This window comes from Hyaena hyaena, unplaced genomic scaffold (genome assembly GCF_003009895.1).
Source record: "Hyaena hyaena isolate Hyena2069 unplaced genomic scaffold, ASM300989v1 scaffold_521, whole genome shotgun sequence".
Taxonomy (NCBI): Eukaryota; Metazoa; Chordata; class Mammalia; order Carnivora; family Hyaenidae; genus Hyaena; species Hyaena hyaena.
Window position 1 is genome coordinate 575,895 of NW_024081153.1, and position 20,326 is coordinate 596,220.

The 20,326-nt window shown below is 42.3% G+C and overlaps 1 protein-coding gene across 1 annotated transcript in view; it reads left to right on the top strand.

Annotated features, from left to right (window-relative positions):
* The window catches only part of PATJ (PATJ crumbs cell polarity complex component), a 358,255-nt gene extending 343,153 nt beyond the window's left edge, over nucleotides 1-15,102 (top strand). The window contains exons 42-44 of the mRNA XM_039255282.1: nucleotides 4,980-5,086; nucleotides 8,447-8,570; nucleotides 13,126-15,102. Of these exons, the coding sequence (XP_039111213.1) occupies nucleotides 4,980-5,086; nucleotides 8,447-8,570; nucleotides 13,126-13,272 (378 nt within the window). The 3' untranslated portion in view covers nucleotides 13,273-15,102. The remainder of the gene's footprint in view (nucleotides 1-4,979; nucleotides 5,087-8,446; nucleotides 8,571-13,125) is intronic.
* Nucleotides 15,103-20,326: the final 5,224 nt, after the last annotated feature.

Below are 20,326 nucleotides of genomic sequence, written 5' to 3' on the forward strand. Positions count from 1 at the left end.
TCCAAGATCAGATTATGGTCTTTTGTAAGTCAATCCCTGGGAAGACCAATCAACTCTAAGACTGCCTTAGGCCTTTAAAGTCATTCTGAGGGTGATGAGTTTATGCTCTCCTTGCCTTCCTACAGAAGGCCAAGCTGTCAGTGAAAATCCTTCACATTTCCCATCTAGCTTCTTGGCTTCCACTCCTACAAAATAGGAGCTTGAACAGCCCCAGGGGTCCTAGGTAATTCCCTAGGATTTAATATTATCAGTGGCCGGGAGTGGCCTTTTTATTTCAGGATTGGCAGCTGAGCAAGAGGCCTTCAGATTTGGAGGGATGTGAGTTTTTCCTGTAAGATGGTGCTGTTAGAGGTGTTTTATATTCTCTCGCTAGATTTAAAAAAAATTAATTTTTACCCAAATAGAACTGTGACTTTGGTTTCACAATTTATATGGTTGATTTCATGGACTCTTGAAAGGGTATTGTCTTTCAAGTTAAAAAAACAAACAAACAAAACTGTGCTTCTAGAATATCCATGGGAATATGTCTCCCACGCCCTAAGCTCTCTTCTTAGAGTACTCTGGTGGCAAGGGTATTTCTCACCTGTTGCCAAGCACACATCCAGATGATCTGCTCTATTTGCAACGCCTTGTTCAACTATCTCTCTGCCCCTCTGCCTCCCTGACACCATATCTAGAGTGGCCTTAATCATATGCACTGTGAGTCAGATTGCCTGATGTATGGGTCCAAGACCAGGTCTATACACTCATGCTGCATACAGTTAAGAGCACAAGACTCTAGGGACACCTGGGTGGCTCAGTCGGTTAAGTGTCCGACTTCGGCTCAGGTCATGATCTCACGGTTCATGGATTCGAGCCCTGCGTTGGGCTCTGTGCTAACAGCTAGCTTAGAGCCTGGAGCCTGCTTCAGGTTCTGTATCCGCCTCTCTCTCTGACACTCCCCTGCTTATGCTATCTCTCACTCTCTCAGAAATAAATAAAAACATTTTTAAAAATTTTAAAGAGCACAAGATTCTAGAGTAAAATGAAATAGAAGTGAACCCAGCCTTCACTCTTTAACTGACCTTGAGAAAGTTACTTCATCTCTCTGCTCCAAGTTCCTCTGCCCCAAATACAGAAATAATAGTGGTACCTACCTTTGTAGGGACTCAGGAGAACACTTAGCATAAAGTAAATGCTCAGTTTATATTCATTAGTTGTGTTGCTGTTATGTATTAGACAAATCAGCAAATAAAGGAGCAAGTTGCCATCAAATCTTGGCTTTTGAAGATACCTTAGAAAAAACAGTATTTGGGGTGCCTGACCATCTCCCTTGGTAGAACATCCAACTCTTGATCTCAGAGTCATGAGTTCAAGGTCATGACTTCAAGTCTTTAAGTTGGGCATGGAGCCTACTTAAAAGAAGAAGAAAAAAAACAGTATTTTACTGACTTTCTTCCTTAGCCTCATAATGGATGGATATTTCATGGTCAACTGAATATAGGAATCTCCTTTACTACATCCCAAATTGATAGATTTCGAGACTCTGTTTGAATGCTTGCTTTGGCGGGATGCTCATATCCTAACAAGCTGTGCCATTCCATTCTGTAACTGCCTTATTTTTTTTTCCCCCTTTAACAGGACCCAAAACCAATCTCCTTGTAACCTCTATCAGTCTCACTCTGTTCTGTGGAAATTCAGAAAATTGAGTCCCATAGTCCCTATTCCTTAGGAAGGTTTTGGATTCATTCATTCCACAAATACACTCATGAAGCAACTGTTATGTGCCAGGCATGTTAATACTGAGAAGCAGTCCTTATTCTCATGAATCCTGTGACTGAGGGAAAAAGTCCTGTTAACAGTCACACAAATATGTATTATTGCAATTTGTAAGAAAAAATTCTTATGGAGAAGAAAAAAGGAGAAATTAAAGCTCCTGTAGTAAAGAAGGCTTGTATAAAGAAAGCGACATTTAAGTGGACACCAGGCCAACTGAGTTTTTTTGGTAGGGTGGGGGAAGGGTGGGGATTCTGGGTAGAGAGACCTGGAATGTTGGATGGAATGGAAGGAGATAATGGGATTAGAGGAGCAGGTCCTCTAAGGGAGGACCTCTGTGTGTATAATTAGGAAGTCTGGCTTTTATTCCAAGTACAAAGAGAGACCACTGTAAGGTTTTAAGCAGGGGAGTGCCATTATCCATTTTATGTTAAAGATAACTGGCTGTTGTATACAAGAGATTGGAAGAGGATGATTGGGGATGATGGTTAAGAGGCAGCTGGTGATGATGAATTGATTAGGATGGTCACCACAGAAGTGAAAAGGAAACAGATTTGAAAAGTACTTTGGAGGTAGGATCGAGAGGATTTGGTGGTGGATTACATGTGGCAGGTGAGAGAGGGATGTATCAGGTGGATATTCAGAGAGTGAGTACCTGTGTGGTTAGCATTCTGGCCATCCTTTCTAGTTGGACAGTCATCACCAGCCAGCAGTCAAGTATTTTCAATATTACACCTAGCACATTTCTAATTAGGTAGCCAGAGGTGCCACTTACTAAGGGGGGGGGGGGGGGGGGGGGGGGGGGGCGGCGGAGGACTGAGGGAAACTTAATTGAAAATGGTTGTTGGATCAAGAGTTTGAATTTGTGTTAATCATAATAAGCCTCTGAGTTGTTAAATGCAGATGGTGAATTGGCAAGTGGATACAGCTGACTAGACTGGGAATTGTCAGCATCTTGTTGCCATTTAAAGCTATGAGAATATATACGTTGTCATCTAGACCCTGAACATGCATGTGGGAAGTGGGCACAGGACTGAACCACAGGGGTGAGTAGAATAGCCAAGAAGTGGAAAAGTGGGTCCCAGCAGCAGGGGGAAAGCCAGAAAGTAGGTCATAGGAGTTTAGGTCTGGTGATGGGAATGGCTGCTGAATGGAGTAGTTCATGAAGATGGTGTAGGTTAAAATTACAGAGGTCATATGCAAAGACAACTTCTCCAATACACTTACTGTGGGGAGAGTGAAAAAAGGGCTGGTGGAAAGTGGAGGGGCTCTTGTGGTCAAGGAGAGTCTGTCTCTTCCTCTTTCTCTAATCCTAAATATTTGCTGGTTCATTCAGACATTTTTTATATGATGCTATTTCCAGAAGATTCCATAACTTGCACACAGCCATGTTTTCCCCCAGAATAGGATACTTGACCAAAATGTGTTCTTACTCTGCCAGGGCCTGCCTATTGCTTTCCGTGTTCTAAAACTCTGTTAAAGGATGCAGCTAAGTTTAGCAATTTAGGCAGCCATGCCCTCTGTTGGCTTATTCTGAAACTGCAGTCAAATCCAGTTCTTTGCCTTGATGTCAAGTCCCTCACTTTATATTTGCACACTGAGTATTATACCCTAGAAGAACCATTGATCATAAGCAGGGGTAGCCCAGGAGCTCTCGAGAAAGAAGCTCTGATAACCTGTGGAGGTAGAAGACACATCCAGGCTAAGCATGCAAGGCAGATGCTTCTGATTCCCATTCACCAGATGAGCAAACTGAAACTCAGACACAGCACCATTTAAATGACAGAAACTGAACTCCTAGAACCTCAGTCCTAGTATGAGCTGTCAGAGCTATCCCACATTTCTCTTGGAAACTTTTGAATGCTATTTGCAGATTATAGACACATAAAGTGTTTCCATGCCATATGTTAAACTTTTGTTTGGAACCATCTAAAAAATAATAGGGAGTCAGATATTCTTTCTTTCTTTCAATGACCAAATATTAATTGAACATCTACTATATGCCAAGTACTGTTGAACATAATGAGGATACAGTAGTGAATGAAACAAACAAGCTTCCTGCTCTCATACTCTTATATGAAGTGATAGTCAATAAGTAAATAAGGTATTTTATATATATATATATATATATATATATATTATATATATAGTTTATTAGATAGTAACGGTGGTAAGAAGGAATCACAAAGCAAAGGAAGGTATGAAATGTTGGGCTGGGTGTTGGTGTGGAAATTTTAATTACAGTGTCCAAGCTCCAAGGGAATTGAAGGAGCTGGCCCCGCAGACACTGAACGCAGAATGTTCTGCTTGCAAAGTGCTGAGGCGGAGATGCCTCTGGCATGATAGAGGAACAGCATGGAAGCCACTGTGGCTGGAACCCAGTAAATACAGAGGAAAACATTAAGAGCTGCAGGCAGAGACATAACTGGGCAGGTCACCTACAGATGACCTTGTAGATTTTAGTAAGGACCTGAGCTTGTGATCCTAGGGGGTTGGGTTTTCTCTGTTTTAATTTTTAAGCAGAGGAGTGAAATAATCTGCTGTGTTTTAAACAGGACCATTCTAGCTGCTGCGGACTGAGTGGGGAAGGGGCTGAAGCAGGGAGACCAGCAAGGGGGCTTTTGTAAAACTCCAGGCAAGAGATCATTCTGTAGAAAGACCAACAGAACTTTATGAGGCCTGAATGCAGACTGTGAGAGAAAAGAGTAGTCAAGGATGATACCAAGGCATTTGCTGAAACCAACAGAATGAAGCGACCATTACCTGAGACTCAACAAAGGTTGATGTTGGATATCCAGATATCCGACAAATTGGTGATTGGATGTATAGATCTGGAGGTAAGAGGTGTGCTGGCATGCAGATGCAGGAATTATCATTACATAGTTGGTATTTAAGTTATCAAGTGGGATGAGATGAGTTAAGAGGAGATAACTAAGGTGATATTTAGATGGGAGAGATAAGAAACTTGAGGACTGAGCCCTATGGCACTGTAATAGAGGTTTAGGATATATGAAGGAATAGCCAGCAGGTAGAAAGGAAACCAGTAAAGTATGGTGTTGTGGAAGCCAAATGAAGAAAATCATTTGAGAGAATAATCCATTTGTGTCAAATGCTGCAGATAGTCTGAATAGCATGAGGATGAGAACCAACCATTGAATGTAGTATGGTTTCTCCGATTCCCTCCTGACTTACAGTGGATCTTTCTGTTCTAATTTTCCCCCCAGGTTGTAGCAGATACCAATATAAGCGCCATAGCAACTCAGCTTGAAAACATGTCTGCAAGCTACCATCTTGGTTCTCCCACTGCTGAACACCATACAGAAGACACTGAGTGAGTATCTAGATGCAGAGTACCTTTTACCTGTGTGGGCAAGGCTCAGTGAAACCTTTTCCAGAATCTAGAGTGTTCTCTACAGAAGAGGGGGAAGTACACATTACCTTTTCTAACTCCTAGAGAATCACCAAGAGCACACCAGGTTTCCTGATATCTTGCCAGGCTTTGCTTCACGTAGGACTTCTCAAGAGACCGCTGTCCCAGGGCCAGCACACACACTACATCTGGTTGCTTTGACACGGTGCCTTCTTCCCTAAGAAATCCCACATTTACAGCTTGGGTGCACCCTGCTTTATTATGCAAGGAACTATGTTTTCTAAGCTAAAACCTTGTTCCGAGATTAAATCTTACTGTTATACTCCTGGCATTCTTTATTGAAACCAGTCATTGCGGTTAAAATTGTTCATTAAAGCAGTGTCTCTCAAACTAGAATGTGGGTGTTCGGTATCTAAGGAGCATATTTTAAAATGCTAATTTCTCGGACCCCATTCTCAGAGATTCTGACTAGGTGGGCTACAGTGGATTCCCCAGGGCAGTTTTGCTACCGATAGGCAGAGGATCTGTACTTTGAGAAATGTCTCCTGAAGTTATTGCTCTCAGTACTGCCAGTGCCTGGTCACCGGTATGTGCTCAATAAATGCTTGTTGACTGATCTGAATGATTCATTAGAAAGATCTGCTGATCACCACCATTTCCAACTTTTTCCTGGTAGCTTACAATTACATCTTTGAGATTGTTTTTTTTTTAGGAAAGAATACTAATCTAAGCTTTTTACTTTTTTCTTATGAAAGTAATAAATGCATGCTATTAAAATATGACAAACACATAAAATTAAGACATTTTTAAGTTACAATGGCCTTTTCCTAAAAAAAAAAAAAAAAAAATTCAGGGCCCTTATAGAAAGAGTAGTTAGTGCAGTTTTAGCATCATTTGATGTCCCTATGGAAATACAGAGTGCCCTTATAATCTTGATTCCTTTGGTATAATTGCACAGCTCCTGGCAAGTTGGAAACCACTAGCATAAAAGAATTTTTTTTAATGTTTATTTTTTGAGAGAAAGAGAGACAGAGCAGGAGTCGAGGAGGGGCAGAGAGAGAAGGAGACACAGAATCCAAAGCAGGCTTCAGGCTCTGAGCTGTCAGCACAGAACTTGATGTGGGGCTTGAACCCACAAACTGCAAGATCGTGACCTGAGCCAAAGTGGGACACTTAACCGACTGAGCCACCCAGGTGCCCCTAGCATAAAAGAATTTATAAATGATTTATAATCCCACCACTGTTAACATTTGGAGATTTTTTTATTAGTCTTCTATATGAAAGTAAAATAAAACTAATTGAAAATGTGAGGTAAATGGAGGCAAAGCCCATCTGATGAGTGGAACTGAATTCCTCACTCTCCCCCTGAAAACAGGTCTCTGATAGTGAAGACGCGCAATTATGAGGGTCTCTAATGATTTGGTGGCTCCCAGGGCCTAACTCTAAAACCGTACTTTGGACCTCAATTCCCATTTCAATATGCTTAGAGATGGGGGGTTGGGGACTGTGTTTGCAGGCGGTAACATGAATCAAATTCATGTCTGGCCAGTGGGCCATTACTAAGAATAATTAACAAGGCCACAAAGTCACGAAATGTAGAGCCTTACTCATGAGGTCTTACCATTTGGCCCTAGGCAATAATTCATCATTTTTCAGCAGTCATTTATTGAGCACCTTCCTAAGGCCAGACACTGTCCAGGACTGGATTTGGGAGATTCAAAGTGCAAAGCATAGGTGAAGGCGTTGCCCCAGTCCTCAAGAAGCTGCCAGAGAATTGGGAAAACAGGCCCCTGAATCCATGTTTCTAAGAGTTGATAAGTATTGGGGAGCCAAGTTCCATGGGAGGGACCCACGGGCACAGGGTCCTGTGAAACCATAACAGCATGGCACAACTCAGTCAGGGGTGCGCTTGGAGACCCTAATGCCTCAGCTTAGTTTTAAAATGATTGGAATCAGCAGGAGTGGCATTCAAAGCAGCTAGCGATTTATCTGGCCTGGCTTGCCTGCTACAGACAACCAGTAAGTACATCCACAAACAACCAGCATCGGGGTGAACCTGCTGAACATCAACCCGAAGAAGAGCCAGGTGAAATTGAGGCAGGAGAGAGGGAAGAATATTCTAGTTAGACAGAGTGGCATATTCAAAGGTTGCTCATATCCCAGGTTTGCAGATTTCTCTGAGTACATGAGTGGCTGAGTTTGTATCACATGGCTCTGTGCCCCGGACACGCATGCTGCCACGACACAGGTGTGGCTCCACTATATAAAAATGAGCATCCTTCAAATAAGATGGCAGGGTCTGGGGTACCGGAGTGCCTTTAGGTTTCTACCCTTTGGACAAGGGCGTTTGGGAAGGAAAAATTGGCATTAGCTAAGCTTAAACTACTTGAACCCACGTAGATGATTTAATTTTTAGCCATGTTGTTTCTAAGAGAGAAGACTTCCACACTGGACGAAACTTTGAAAATCTAAATTGCCCATTTGAAACAGATTGCCTGTATCCATTTCGCTTCTCCTTGGTTTCTCTCTTCTTTCCTGGATTCCACTTCCCATGTACACAGTCATGATCCTGAGTTGGTGACAAGCACAGTGCATACTGCCAGGAATACTCAGATGACAGGGACGTGAGGAGTTCATAGTCTGGTAGAAGAGAAAGATGGCGAAGCGATCACGCCACGTTCTGACAAGTGCTGTACTGGAAATCTGGACCAAGAGCAAAGAGAGCGCAAAGGAGGACTGGCTAATCCTCCAAGGGAGTCAGAAAGGCATCACCTTGGACGTGGGCTTTGAAGAAGGACTTCCCACCCCAGGTTCCCTAGGTGGAAGTGGTAGGTAGCCAGAAAAGGAGCGGCTGAGCCACCGGGCTGCCGACACCTGCTGTGGAGAGAAGCCCACCTGCAGGCTGGGGGTCTGCCGCTCAGCTAAGGTGATACCCCACCTCTCAGTCCCCATGCATATTCCTTAAGGACATAAAGAGTGTTCCATTCAGCTTTAAACAGTAAGCTTGAAAGTTAAAAGCCAAGCATACAGATGGCTGCTTTAACAACTTGAGCATCATGACTTTCTTTTTCATTAAAAAACAGTGCGTTTTATGAAAGAGAACACCCCGTAACACATCCAGTCATTAAGCCATCGATCATTAGTCCCACATGACACAAGAAATGTAAAAATAAGTTTCTGATTGCTGAGAGTTTGATTTGATAAACTGGCCTTCATAGTTTCGCAGTATGAAAGTCTCTCTCAAATCTGTGTTCTTCCATTAAAATGAAATTCCCTCTCAATATCTATTCTTGAATTAAACAGCGTGCATTGTGTTTTCAGAACACCTCCACCTAAGATTATTACTTTGGAGAAAGGCTCTGAAGGATTGGGGTTTAGTATTGTAGGGGGTTATGGAAGTCCCCATGGAGACCTGCCAATTTATGTCAAGACTATATTTGCAAAGGTATTTTTTTCCTTTTTACTGTACTTTTTTTTCTTTTTAACCTAGGTGAGATTTTTTTTTTAAGTGCTGTGCTTTGCTTACTTTTAGCTATACCTGGGTGTGTGCTGTGTGCTTACTGCATTTTAACCTTGTGTAGGACATTCCCACACCAGACTAGTGAAACAAAGAGTTCTAACAGTGGAGTCACAAGAAGTGTAATTTCCTGTGGACCCTACTACAGAAGTCAATTTTAAAGATTGTCTTCTTTCAACAACACAACATAAGGAGCAGTGCCGGGCTCTTTGGGACCTGGCCTTGGAAGTGTTATTCTGGGCTAGAATCAAAGTTTGGCTTTCTCCTTCAAGAAAAGATGACAGCAGAGGGCCAAGGCAGAAAGCTCTGGACAAGCCTCGGGTCAGTGCAGCTTTAATGGCTGTACGTCGCTAGAAATCTCAGGACCTTATCCCTTAAGTTGCTCTCTCTCTTCCAGTCCTCTGCTGAGTACTTGTGGGATCAGCCCACTAACTTAGCCTCCGGCTGGATAATAGTGTTTTTTCAGGAATTAAATAATCCATCACATCCTACTTGATACATAGGTCATGGTGTCCATTCCGATTGCTGCCTCTAGATGGCTCTTAGCTAAGTTACTTTTAACTTTATTGTGACTTTTAAAGTTGGAATTCAAGTTTATTATCAATTTGGAAGATCTCTGAAAAGGACTTAGTATTGCTAGTACAACTTTATTCTTCACTGGTTTTATCACCAATGAAACAAACAGTTGTTTGTTTATTAATTGATCCGATGGTCTCCTACTGCTCTTAGTTCCTAAGGAAATAAAGGTCTTTGAAAGAAGAAATAAGGCAAATTCTCTTTCTAGAAAGCTATACTCTACACTAAATAAAAAGTTCACTTTTACCTATGTAGCTCTTATCACCTGTTAATTGAGCCTAACCATGACCTGACATAATTCTTAAGTCATTTGGCGTTTCCTTTTAGAACACATTAGCCGCAGATTTACCCACCTGTTTCCAATTGGCTAGGGTGTCTATTAAGGAAACGTGTTATTCCCAAACACACACATCTGTTGACTCAGTGATGGGCCAAAGGGGAGAGGGAAAGCAGATCAGGAACATTCTGAATAACAGTACTGCCCCAGCCTGATAACGCCCAAGGTGGTGAGCCACTGAAAGTCCCTTCTTTTCCTAAAATGACACTGTAAGTAGTTGTGATAATTATTCTGTGGGGTCATTACTATACTTTGCTTTTATTTGTTTTTTAAGATTATTTATTTTTGAGAGAGACAGAGACAGCATGAGTTGGAGAGGGGCAGAGAGAAAGAGGGAGAGAGAGAATCCTAAGCAGGCTCCACACCTCCAGCACAGAGCCCTATGTGGGGCTTGAACTCACAAAACCGTGAGATCACAACCTGAGTCAAAACCAAAAGTCAGACACCTAACTGACTGAGCCACCCAGCGCCCCTATACTTTGTTTTTAAAAGAGCCATGATATACATAAGAATAGTGAAAAACACATTCTACTTCCCTGCCTGTGCCTCTCTAAAGCCCTTGCAGAATGTTTGTAATCCCCTGCTTACTTATAAGTGGGGGTGGATCAGAGGACTGGTTCGCTTCTCAGGCCTTTTGACCTGCAGCCACACGGGCCATGCCCATCTAGACAACTTCTAGATAGCGGGACCAGGCCAGGCACCCTTTGCCAGGTCACCAGAACATATAGCAGAGGATGAAATGGCCGTGTGTGTTGGTGGGTTTTTGAAAAGAAACCACCATCAAATCACAGTGGGACAAAGCAGTGGGGGATAGTGAATGTGCTGGAAGCTCCCACAGAATCTCCTTTCAAAGGCCCTCATTGAAGGTGCTCATTTAGAAAGTAGCTGTGCAAGTAGTAACATTGTAGGAAATATTGAACATCCTTGGTATGTTTTATTTTTAAGTAATAGACCCTTGTTTGTAAAGTGAGGCACAGCTAAAAATGAGAAGCTCTTTAAAAAAAAAAGAAAAACTTCTAAAGCTCTAGCGAATGGCCTACTTAGTTCAGTCTCAATAAAAGAATATTCTAGTGCAAACAATTATTAGTTCCATAGAGTTTATTATAATGCACTCTCATTTGATGACTTTTTCTTTTTTCATTTGTTAGAGTGAACCACTGTATCCAAATTTATAGGTTCTCTTTAGACAATCAGTAAACCAAAAACCGGCAAAAGAATTTTTTTTTCTTTTTTCTTTTTTCTTCTTTTTTAATTTTGAGGAGAGCAAGAGAGACAACCAGCAGGGGAGGGGCAGAGAGAGAAAAAAAGAATTCCAAGCAGTGCAGAGTACGATGTGGATCTCAATCCCACGAACCATGAGATCATGACCTGAGCCACACAAGAGTCGGATGCTTAACTGACTAAGCCACCGGGCACCCCAAGGTTTTCTTTTTTCCCAATGGTGAAGTCCATCATATAAATGAATTTTGACACTAAGCTAAACATTTCCCCTATAGGAATTTTGAAGATGTAGAAACAATAGCTATATGTCTTCCCTATTTTTCAACAATGAACATATATTCTTAAAATGTTTGTCTTCTCAAGTTTCTGGATCTCAGACGCCCACAGGGTGTGAATTTTTATGTGACCTTTTTAGTGTCCCTAAGCTTCTTTTAATACTTCTCTTGCTCAACTAAGAAATAAATTTGGGGGGTTCCTTGTGGCTCAGTCAGTTGAGGGTCCAAGTCTTGACTTCGGCACAGGTCATGAACTCATTCATGGTTTGTGGGTTCGAGCCCCACATTAGGCTCTGCGCTGACAGCTCAGAGCCTGGAGCCTGTTTCAGATTCTCTCCCTCTCCCACTTTCACACATGCACAGTTTCTCTTTCTCTCAAAAAAATGAATAAACATTTTTTAAAAAATTTTTAAAGAATGTACACATCGCAGAAAGTTGAAAAGTCATCCTGTTTTGCATTATTGGAAATGAAAACTTGAAAAACTTAACATGCTTTTTAAAAAAATTACACAGGTATCTGAGGTTTCCTAAAGCCCTTAAATCTTAGCCTGTAGCGTTTAACAAAATCAAGTTCACTAAGTAATTCTGATTTTATCCACAAGTTGTTTCATCTTGTCTGTGTTACAGTTAAAATAGTTTTAAAAGAAAAAAAAATTTGAATAAAGTCACAAGTTATTTAATTTTGGTATTTGCCCCCAGTACAGACATGGTTTTGAATATTCTTTATTAGACCTTTATCAGAATTCCACCATTTCCACAGTTTTGAAATTCTAGATAATTCACCCATCACCTCAGAACCTCCATGCTGCAGATAGACACCAGTCTCTGAAGCTTTAGTTAGTGCCTCTGAGTGTGCCCTCTGAATGAGTCAGTCAGGACAGGGTGCCTTATATTCTCCCCAGCACTTACACATCATTTAGAAGATTCTTCCAGGGGCGCCTGGTTGGCTTAGTTGGTTAAGCGTCCGACTTTCCGACTTTGGCTGAAGTCATGATCTCACGGTTTGTGGGTTCGAGCCCCACATCGGGCTCTGTGCTGACAGCTGGCTCAGAGCCTGGAGCTTATCTTTGGGTTCTGTGTCTCCCTCTCTCTCTGATCCTCCCCTGCTCTCTCTCTCTCAGAAATAAATAAAACATTAAAAAAAAAAAAAGATTCTTCCAGCACTAATGTTTTAAGGGATTTTCACAGCTACCCCAACAGAGGGAGAAAGCCTCCTGCAAATCTTTTTCTAGGTTTTTTCTTTCCTTACTCATCCAAAATATTTCCAGTAATATCTAGTTTTAGATATGTGGCTTTAGAATTTTAAAAAGCCCAAGTTTCGCTTGCTTTGTGCAATTTTGAGGATCTATGCATGACTGAGTATACAATGAAAGTAGTCATTTAGAACCCTAACTGATCAAAGATGAGTGGAAGCTTTTGTGTATGAAACTGCAAAACTTCAGAGATGCTACCCTTTGTGTATTTATCTATAGAACAGCTTTATTGAGATATAATTCACATACCATCCAATTCACCCCATTTAGAGGCTACACTTTTTTTTGTTTGTTTAAGTAATCTCTACACCCAACATGGAACTCGAACTCCTGAACCTGATCAAGAGTCTCATACTCTACTGATTGAGCCAGCAGGCGCCCCAAGGCTACACTTATTTTTGACCAATCACTGTAGTGCTGATAATAATGCAATGGGAGCCCTATATAATGATGGTACTGGCAACACGACTTAGCACCAGATTCAGTTCTGCCTTTGTCAGTATATTATGTATTCATGAATATGACATTCAAACTCCATTCAGTACTAAATATTGAAATAAGGTCCTACGTGTATTAAAAGAAATGTGAATGTCAGTACATTTCTACTAGTATGTTATTTAAGCAATGCATAATTATGGTTACTATTCAACCATTATTCAAATAACACATCCTATATTCTGAATTTTCTTAGTTTAAAAACATTACCTAGAAATGACTTTAACTGGTAGTTTTTAAAGTTCCTCTTTTCATAAGCACACCTCATATTAATATTATTGTTAATGCATGGTCCTGGATTAAATTGGAATGTTTCTTGTTTGTAGGGAGCAGCTGCAGATGACGGCCGGTTGAAGCGAGGTGATCAGATTTTAGCTGTTAATGGCGAGACCCTGGAAGGTGTCACTCATGAGCAAGCTGTGGCCATTCTCAAATGCCAGAAAGGGACTGTAATCTTAACTGTGCTGTCATGAGCCTCGGGTCCTAATCACAAGAGAGATGTATAGAATATCCATAGGAAGATGAAGCCCTGAGAGAGGATGAAAAGCAGCCTCCACTAGAATCCTCTTTCGTTTACTGTCTCACCCTCTCTGCTCAGGAGAGGAGGCTAGGTTTCATGTGCATTTCCCCAATCAGCTGTTACCCCTTGGTGAGGTTAATTTCTAAAACTCGAATGAGTCTTCTCTGATTTGCATCTAACATCCATGTTTATCCACTAATAGTAACTGGTTCTGATTAGATTGGCTGAGACCAAAGTTAACAACTGCTCGTTCCTCGTGCCCTTCCCTGCCCGTTCCTCCTCACTCAGAGGCTTAACAGCAAGCTCACATGGTAGCTGATGAACAGAAACGAACATTCAGCACCTTGTCATCTCACTCATGATTTACTTATGCTAATTGTCTCTTCGAGTATGGCAGAAAACATTAGTAGTATAATTAACTTACCATGGATCCCCATGATGAAATACCCTGTTCTCCTGTGGGAAATTACTTGTGCTCTTTTCTGCAGACTTATAGTCAAGTAAGTCTCAAATTCGTTTCCCTGGCGGATCCTCATAAACTAGTCATTGGTGATTATGATGAGTCAATATGCAGACTATAATGTGAAGACTCTGGAAGGCTTTCTGATTGTTTTCTTAGCTACATAAATGTATGCCACTGAGAAAATGCACCTTCTTCTCAACAGGAAAAATTAGCATCCATGTTCTGGATTCTAACCATGCTAAATTATGTTCAAGTCCAGGAAGTTCATCTGGAGTTAATGGCATCTCAGTAGGCAGGCATCATTCCCACCCTTCAGTCTTCAGAGGAGGAGATGAAAACCTCACAACCACACTGTAGAGATCAGTAAGTTTTGCCTCAAGTCAGATGAGGTCTGGGTGGCCTTGGACTTGTGCAAAGTAGAGTGACAAATTTGAGAATCCTTCCCCTTGGCTCCATACCGGTCAATCTAGCAGTACAATCTGTAGAAACATAGGGATAGAGCAACATGCTCAGCCACAAAGTGACGGTGGAAATGAACTTAGCCTAAGAATTAGGGATGGGTACTTGGTTAATGCTTCCTGATCTTCAGGAAGTCCCCCATTTGCTAAAGTTTTCCATGCTAACAAAGCAACTGCCGCAGAAAATACAAAAATACCTTAAAATTTGAGTAGGGGCGTTCTTAGGTAGTATCACAGGAAAATGGGGGAGATGCTTATCAGTGAATATTGTAGGTTCTTCTGTAAACAATGTACCATAAAAGAGGAGTACCAGAATCAGTCACTGAAGTAGTGTAGCATCTTTGACTAAAACACTATGCTGCAATCGGTTCCCAGTAATCATCAACATGTAATGGGCTCTAATTTAAAATATTATTTAATAATTACAGATTTTGAGAATTATCTTTGAGTAGATGTAATCACAAAGTGCATTAACTCTTGTTGGAATATTCTGTGGCTATTCCAAAGTATAGAGTGCCTAAATTTTATGTTGAAAATGTCTTTCATGACTGGTCTTTTCTGAAGTTACATATGGCTTTTGGAATTTCTAACGTATTCAAGATATGCAGTGTCATTAGGATTTTGTCTTTTAGTGCACGGGAAGCTATCAGCTTCAGAAGCTCTATGCTAATTGTACCTATAAAACACCTGAGGCAGCCACGAAGCAATGAAGCTCAAATAAAACTTGAAGTTGCACCTTAACATAACAAGTACGTGTGTGCATACACACACCCACATGTAAGGCTTCGTGTAATACTTTTGAAATCTGATTCTGCTTGATTTTGATGGAATGGCCATTAAATAGACATTTTGAAAAAATACACTGTTGTTGTGTCTCATACACACAATCCTCTTGGGTCATGGCACTAGAAGTCTATTGATGAAGGACTTGTGCTCCATACTCTTTACTGCAGGAAATTAACCCAAATTCTCATAACTGGTTCTGTCTCTAAGTAATCACCTTGCAAAAAAATGCTTCTTTGCATCAGAACTCACAAGCCAAGAGGACACAAAGATGAGAATGTTTTGAAAAAAGTATTTCTGTCATAGCCACATGTATTGTTTTGTCCTCATCATTTGGGGAATCCAAGTATAGTAATTGGAGTTCTTGCATGAGAGGGAAGTAAATCAGGAAAAATAAAACTGCCGAACGTATGTGTAAGTTGTTTCCAAAGATTATAAGTATAGTTGCCGAAAGAGCAAATCGAGGCTTATTATATATGAAAAAGTGCAGTTTCTCCAACTGATTTGGCTTTTTTTCAGGCTCCTTGTTCCCTAATGATGGAGCGGGGTGGGGGGAATCCAACTTTTCACAAAGGTTTCCAGTCCTATTAAAATCTGGGATCCATTGGGGCGCCTGGGTGGCTCAGTCGGCTAAGCGTCCAACTTTGGCTCAGGTCATGATCTCATGGTTCATGAGTTCGAGCCCCGCGTCGGGCTCTGTGCTGACAGCTAGCTCAGAGCCTGGAGCCTGCTTCAGATTCTCTCTCTCTCTCTCTCTCTCTCTCTGACCCTCCCCTGCTCACGCTGTCTCTCTCAAAAATAAATAAAACATTAAAAAAAAATTTTTTTAAGAAATCTGGGATCCATTAATAGCTATCTCATGCCAAGTATGTTGCCAGGTGTTAGAATAGATGCTCGCTCTCTCTATATATATGTATATGTGTGTGTGTGTATATCCTTTTTTTTTTTTAAGTAGGCTACATGTCTAGCATGGAGCCCAACTTGGGGCTTAAACTCACAACTCTGAGATCAGCACCCTGAGATCAAGACCTGAGCTGAGATCAAGAGTCGGATCTTTCGGGGCACCTGGGTGGCTCAGTTGGTTGAGCGTCAGACTGTTTCACCTCAGGTTGTGATCTCATGGTTTGGTGGGTTTGAGCCCTGCCCACAGCTCTGTGCTGACAGCATGGAGCCTGCTTGGGATTCTGTCTCCCTCTCTCTGCCCCTCCCCTGCTCATTTGTTCTTTGTTCTTTCTCTCTCTCTCTCAAAAATAAATAAACACTAACAAATTTTTACAAAGTCAGACATTTAACCAACTGAGTCACCCAGGTGTCCCTAAAATAGATGCTTCATAAAAAGATAGTCCAGAGGGCAAGTCTTGGCATCCTCTTGAGTTTGAATCCTGACTCACCAGCTTTGTGACGTTGTCCAAGGTATTTAATTACCCCTCGCTTCAGTTAGTTAGTTTCTTCAGTTAGAAAGTGGTGGAGGTGGAAGTTTCTAAGTACTGTAATGAGTAAGTCCAAGTCTAGACCTTAGTACAGGTGCCTGGCTCATAGTTAAGTATTAAATAAACATTAACAATAAACCTCTGGGGCACCTGGGTGGCTCAGTCGGTTAAGCGTCCTACTTCGGCTCAGGTCATGATCTCGCAGTTCGTGGGTTCGAGCCCCGCATCGGGCTCCGTGCTGACAGCCAGCTTAGAGCCCGGAGCCTGTTTCAGATTCTGTGTCTCCCTCTCTCTCTGACCCTCCCCTGCTCATGCTGTCTCTCATTCTCTCTCTCTCAGAAATAAATTTAAAAAAAAATTTTAAAAAAAACACAATAAACCTCTTTTCCCCTAAATGGAAGTAGCCTGAAATTAGACATTTATGCTGATGATTTTGTGGTTTCATTCAGTAATGGATGGCCTTTTAAAAACATTTCTAATGGTGGCTTAGAACTTTTGCACCAAGTCAGTTAGCGACATGTGTCACTGATTCCAACGGTGTAAGCCTGACGAACTGGAGCCGGGGGCGTCCAGAAGCCACAACCGAACAGAAACCAGGCTCGGCCATCAGCCATGCTGCCGGGATGGGGAGTTCTGTCCACTCCGTGGATCTATGCTCCTCCCTCCGGAACAGGTGAGGTATTTCAAGTACCAGCAACCCTGCGGCAAGGAATTTTAGCCCGGTATGCACCTGCATTCCAGGAATTTGGAACTGCAGACCAACACACACACACACACACACACACACACACACACCCTGCCCCGCCTGTCTTGTCAGAGATGTCCACACACACACACACACACACACACACACACCCTGCCCCGCCTGTCTTGTCAGAGATGTCCGCCCCGCCCCCAGATGATGAGCTGCTTTGAGAACAGATTGTCAGGTTCGTCCTGTGAATTTTGTCCAGTATACTTGTCAATACCAGATGTCCCGTGCTTAGGGGCATCCTCAGGGTCACTTCGTCTTTTTTTTGGTATATTTTATTTATACTTACGTTTTTCTACTAACATCAATCAGAAGAGACTTTTGAACACAACAGTTTTTTTAAAAAATAATTTTTAATGTTTATTTTTGAGAGGGAGACAGACTGTGAGCAGGGGAGGGGCAGAGAGGGAGACACGGGATTTGAAGCAGGCTCCAGGGTCGAACATACACTGTGAGATCATGACCCAAGGTGAAGTCGGAGGCTTAACTGTCTGAGCCACCCAGGCGCCCTGAACACATTTTTAATTTGAGTAATAGTTCCAGTTTTGTCAGCCCCATGCAAAGTTTTTGACAGAGAATTGTCAGATTCTCTATATTTAAGTAAAGACTAAAAAAGAGGGGTACCTGGGTGGCTTAGTTGGTTGAGCGTTTGACTCTGGCTTTCAGCTCAGTTCATTATCCCAGGGTCATGGGATCAAGCCCTGTGAGCCCCATGTCAACTGCTTAAGATTCATTTTCTCTTCATTCTCTCTCTCTCTCTCTCTCTCTCTCTCTCTCTCTCTCCCTCCCTCCCTCCCTCTCCCCCCCCCCCTTGGGCTCTCACTCTCTGTCTCTAAAATAAAATTAAAAGACTAAAAAAGAAACATTTCACTGCACAATGCCAATATAAACTGAAGTTTGGAAAAGTAATTTGTGTGTGTGTGTGTGTGTGTAAAAGACTAACTTCCACCCCTCCTGAGTAGCATTTCTATTTCCAGTCACTTGAAGGAGCGCATAAGCAGCTTGGTCTTGGGTCCCTGAGATGTTACTGGCAAGGAGTAGGACTCATGGTGGGCGAAATTATATAGGAGCAAAAATTTATCTGATCCTTTTTCTAGAATCAGAGTTTAGACATGCGGCAGCCTCAGAATTGGAGTCTGTTCTGCCTGCCACTCCCATTTCACAGGTGGAGACAAGTGGGGGGCGGAGGGGGGGACTAAGCGGCCCAGCCGCCCAGCTAACTTGGAGGCAGAGGAGTCCTCAGTAAACCTCAGAGGGACTCATCAGTTTAGCAAACTCACATAGAGCATCCATGCCCGGCTTCTAAATTAGCCTAAATTTTTAAGGCTTATTTCAGTTTTCCCTAACTTGGCTCTACAACACAAGGCACTTTCAAGACAAAAAATAAAGGCTAGAAAACAAAAAAATAGACCTATCCTTTAGCTGTTGACAAAAAGAGCTGGTCTATCAACTCCCCATATATCTCTGCATCCTGGGAAGAATTTCCAAGGTAAGACTTCCCCGATACCCTCAGGCTTTATGCATTCTTCTCAAGGTAGCCCTGCTTCATGACAGGTGCAGAGTCAACTGCCTGATGGTTTAACTGGTCACGTGCCTAGCTTTCCTCTCCTGGGAGAACAGAAGAAATGGAGTAAAGGTGGGCCTGCTGTTGGTATTTAACTCCCTTCAAGGCCAAAGCTATGATTTCTTTTCCTGGAACTTCAGGGTAGCTGTTTGAAAACAAGCTCCAATGGCCCTCCTATTCTGAGGATCTGATTTGTCTGTTTTAAAACATTGGCAACTGGCTCATACAATGATGAAAGCTGGCAAGCCCCAAATTCGCGGTGTGGTCTGGCAGGCTTGTAACCCAGGAGAGTCAACAGTGCAGGTGAAGTTCAAAGAACTTCCTCTTGCTCAAGAAGGCCAGTCTTTTTATTCTTTTCAGGCCTTCAACTGATTAGATGAGGCCCACCTATATTATGGAGCACAATCTGCTAAGTCTACTGATTTAAATGTCAGTGTTATCCCAAAGTGCCCTCAAAGGTAATATATAACATTAACTCTCACAGACATCATGGACTTTGAACTGCAACTCCTTTAGGATGGCCTTGCCTTAGGGTAAACATGGAAGTGTCTCTTTTTGTTGTTGACCTTTTTCCAATCTCCTGCCCCTTCTGGTGTCCTCAGCTGTGGTGCAGTCATCATCACCACTACTACCTCCCCAGATCCCCCAGGAGCGGACCAGTGAGATCTGGCCTCTGCCGTGCCACCACCCAGGGACCCCCAGGTAGCTGTATGCATAACTAGGTGGCTTCTCATTGCACTCAGAGTAAAGTCCAAACTCAGCTTATTTTTGAAGCACTTCATGATTTAGCTTCCATCTAAGTCTCTGGCAGGCCTATTAACACTAGTATCACAAAATACTTCCAAGAAAAATCCAAGCTCTCTCAGCCTTAGGACTTTGCACAGATTGTTCATCAAGATAGAAGACAATGCTGTTCCAGGTGTAATCACAGACCAGCTGCAGCACATCCAGCACCATCGCCAGGGAGAAATGCAATTGCAGTCTCGGGGGTGGGTAGGACCCAGAAATCTGTGTTTTTTGTTTTTTTAAGTTTATTTATCTATTTTGAGAGGGAACAGCAGGGGAGAGACAGGGAGACAGAATTCCAAGCAGGCTCCATGCTGTTAGGCCAGAGCCCAATGCAGGGATCCAGCTCAGGAACCGGGAGATCACGACCTGAGCTGAAATCAAGAATTGGGCTTAACCAACTGAGCCACCCGGATGCCCCAGAAATCTGTTGTAACCGGCTCTCCAGTTGACTCGGATACATAGAGAAGTTAGAGAATCACAAGGCTATAGCACTCTCCCTTTTCCTTCCTATCTATGGTCATTTACAATCACCAATTTTTTTTTTTAAGTTTACTTATTTATTTTGAGAGAGACAGACAACGCCAGCATGGTAGCAGGAGAGAGAGGGAAAGAGAGAATCCCGAGCAGGCTCCGCCCTATCAGTGCAGAGCCCCACACGGGGCTTGATTTTAAGAAACATGAGATCATGACCTGAGCTGAAACCAAGAGTTGGACGCTTAACCAACTGAGCCACCCGGGAACCCCTACAATCACCAAGTTCTATTGGGAG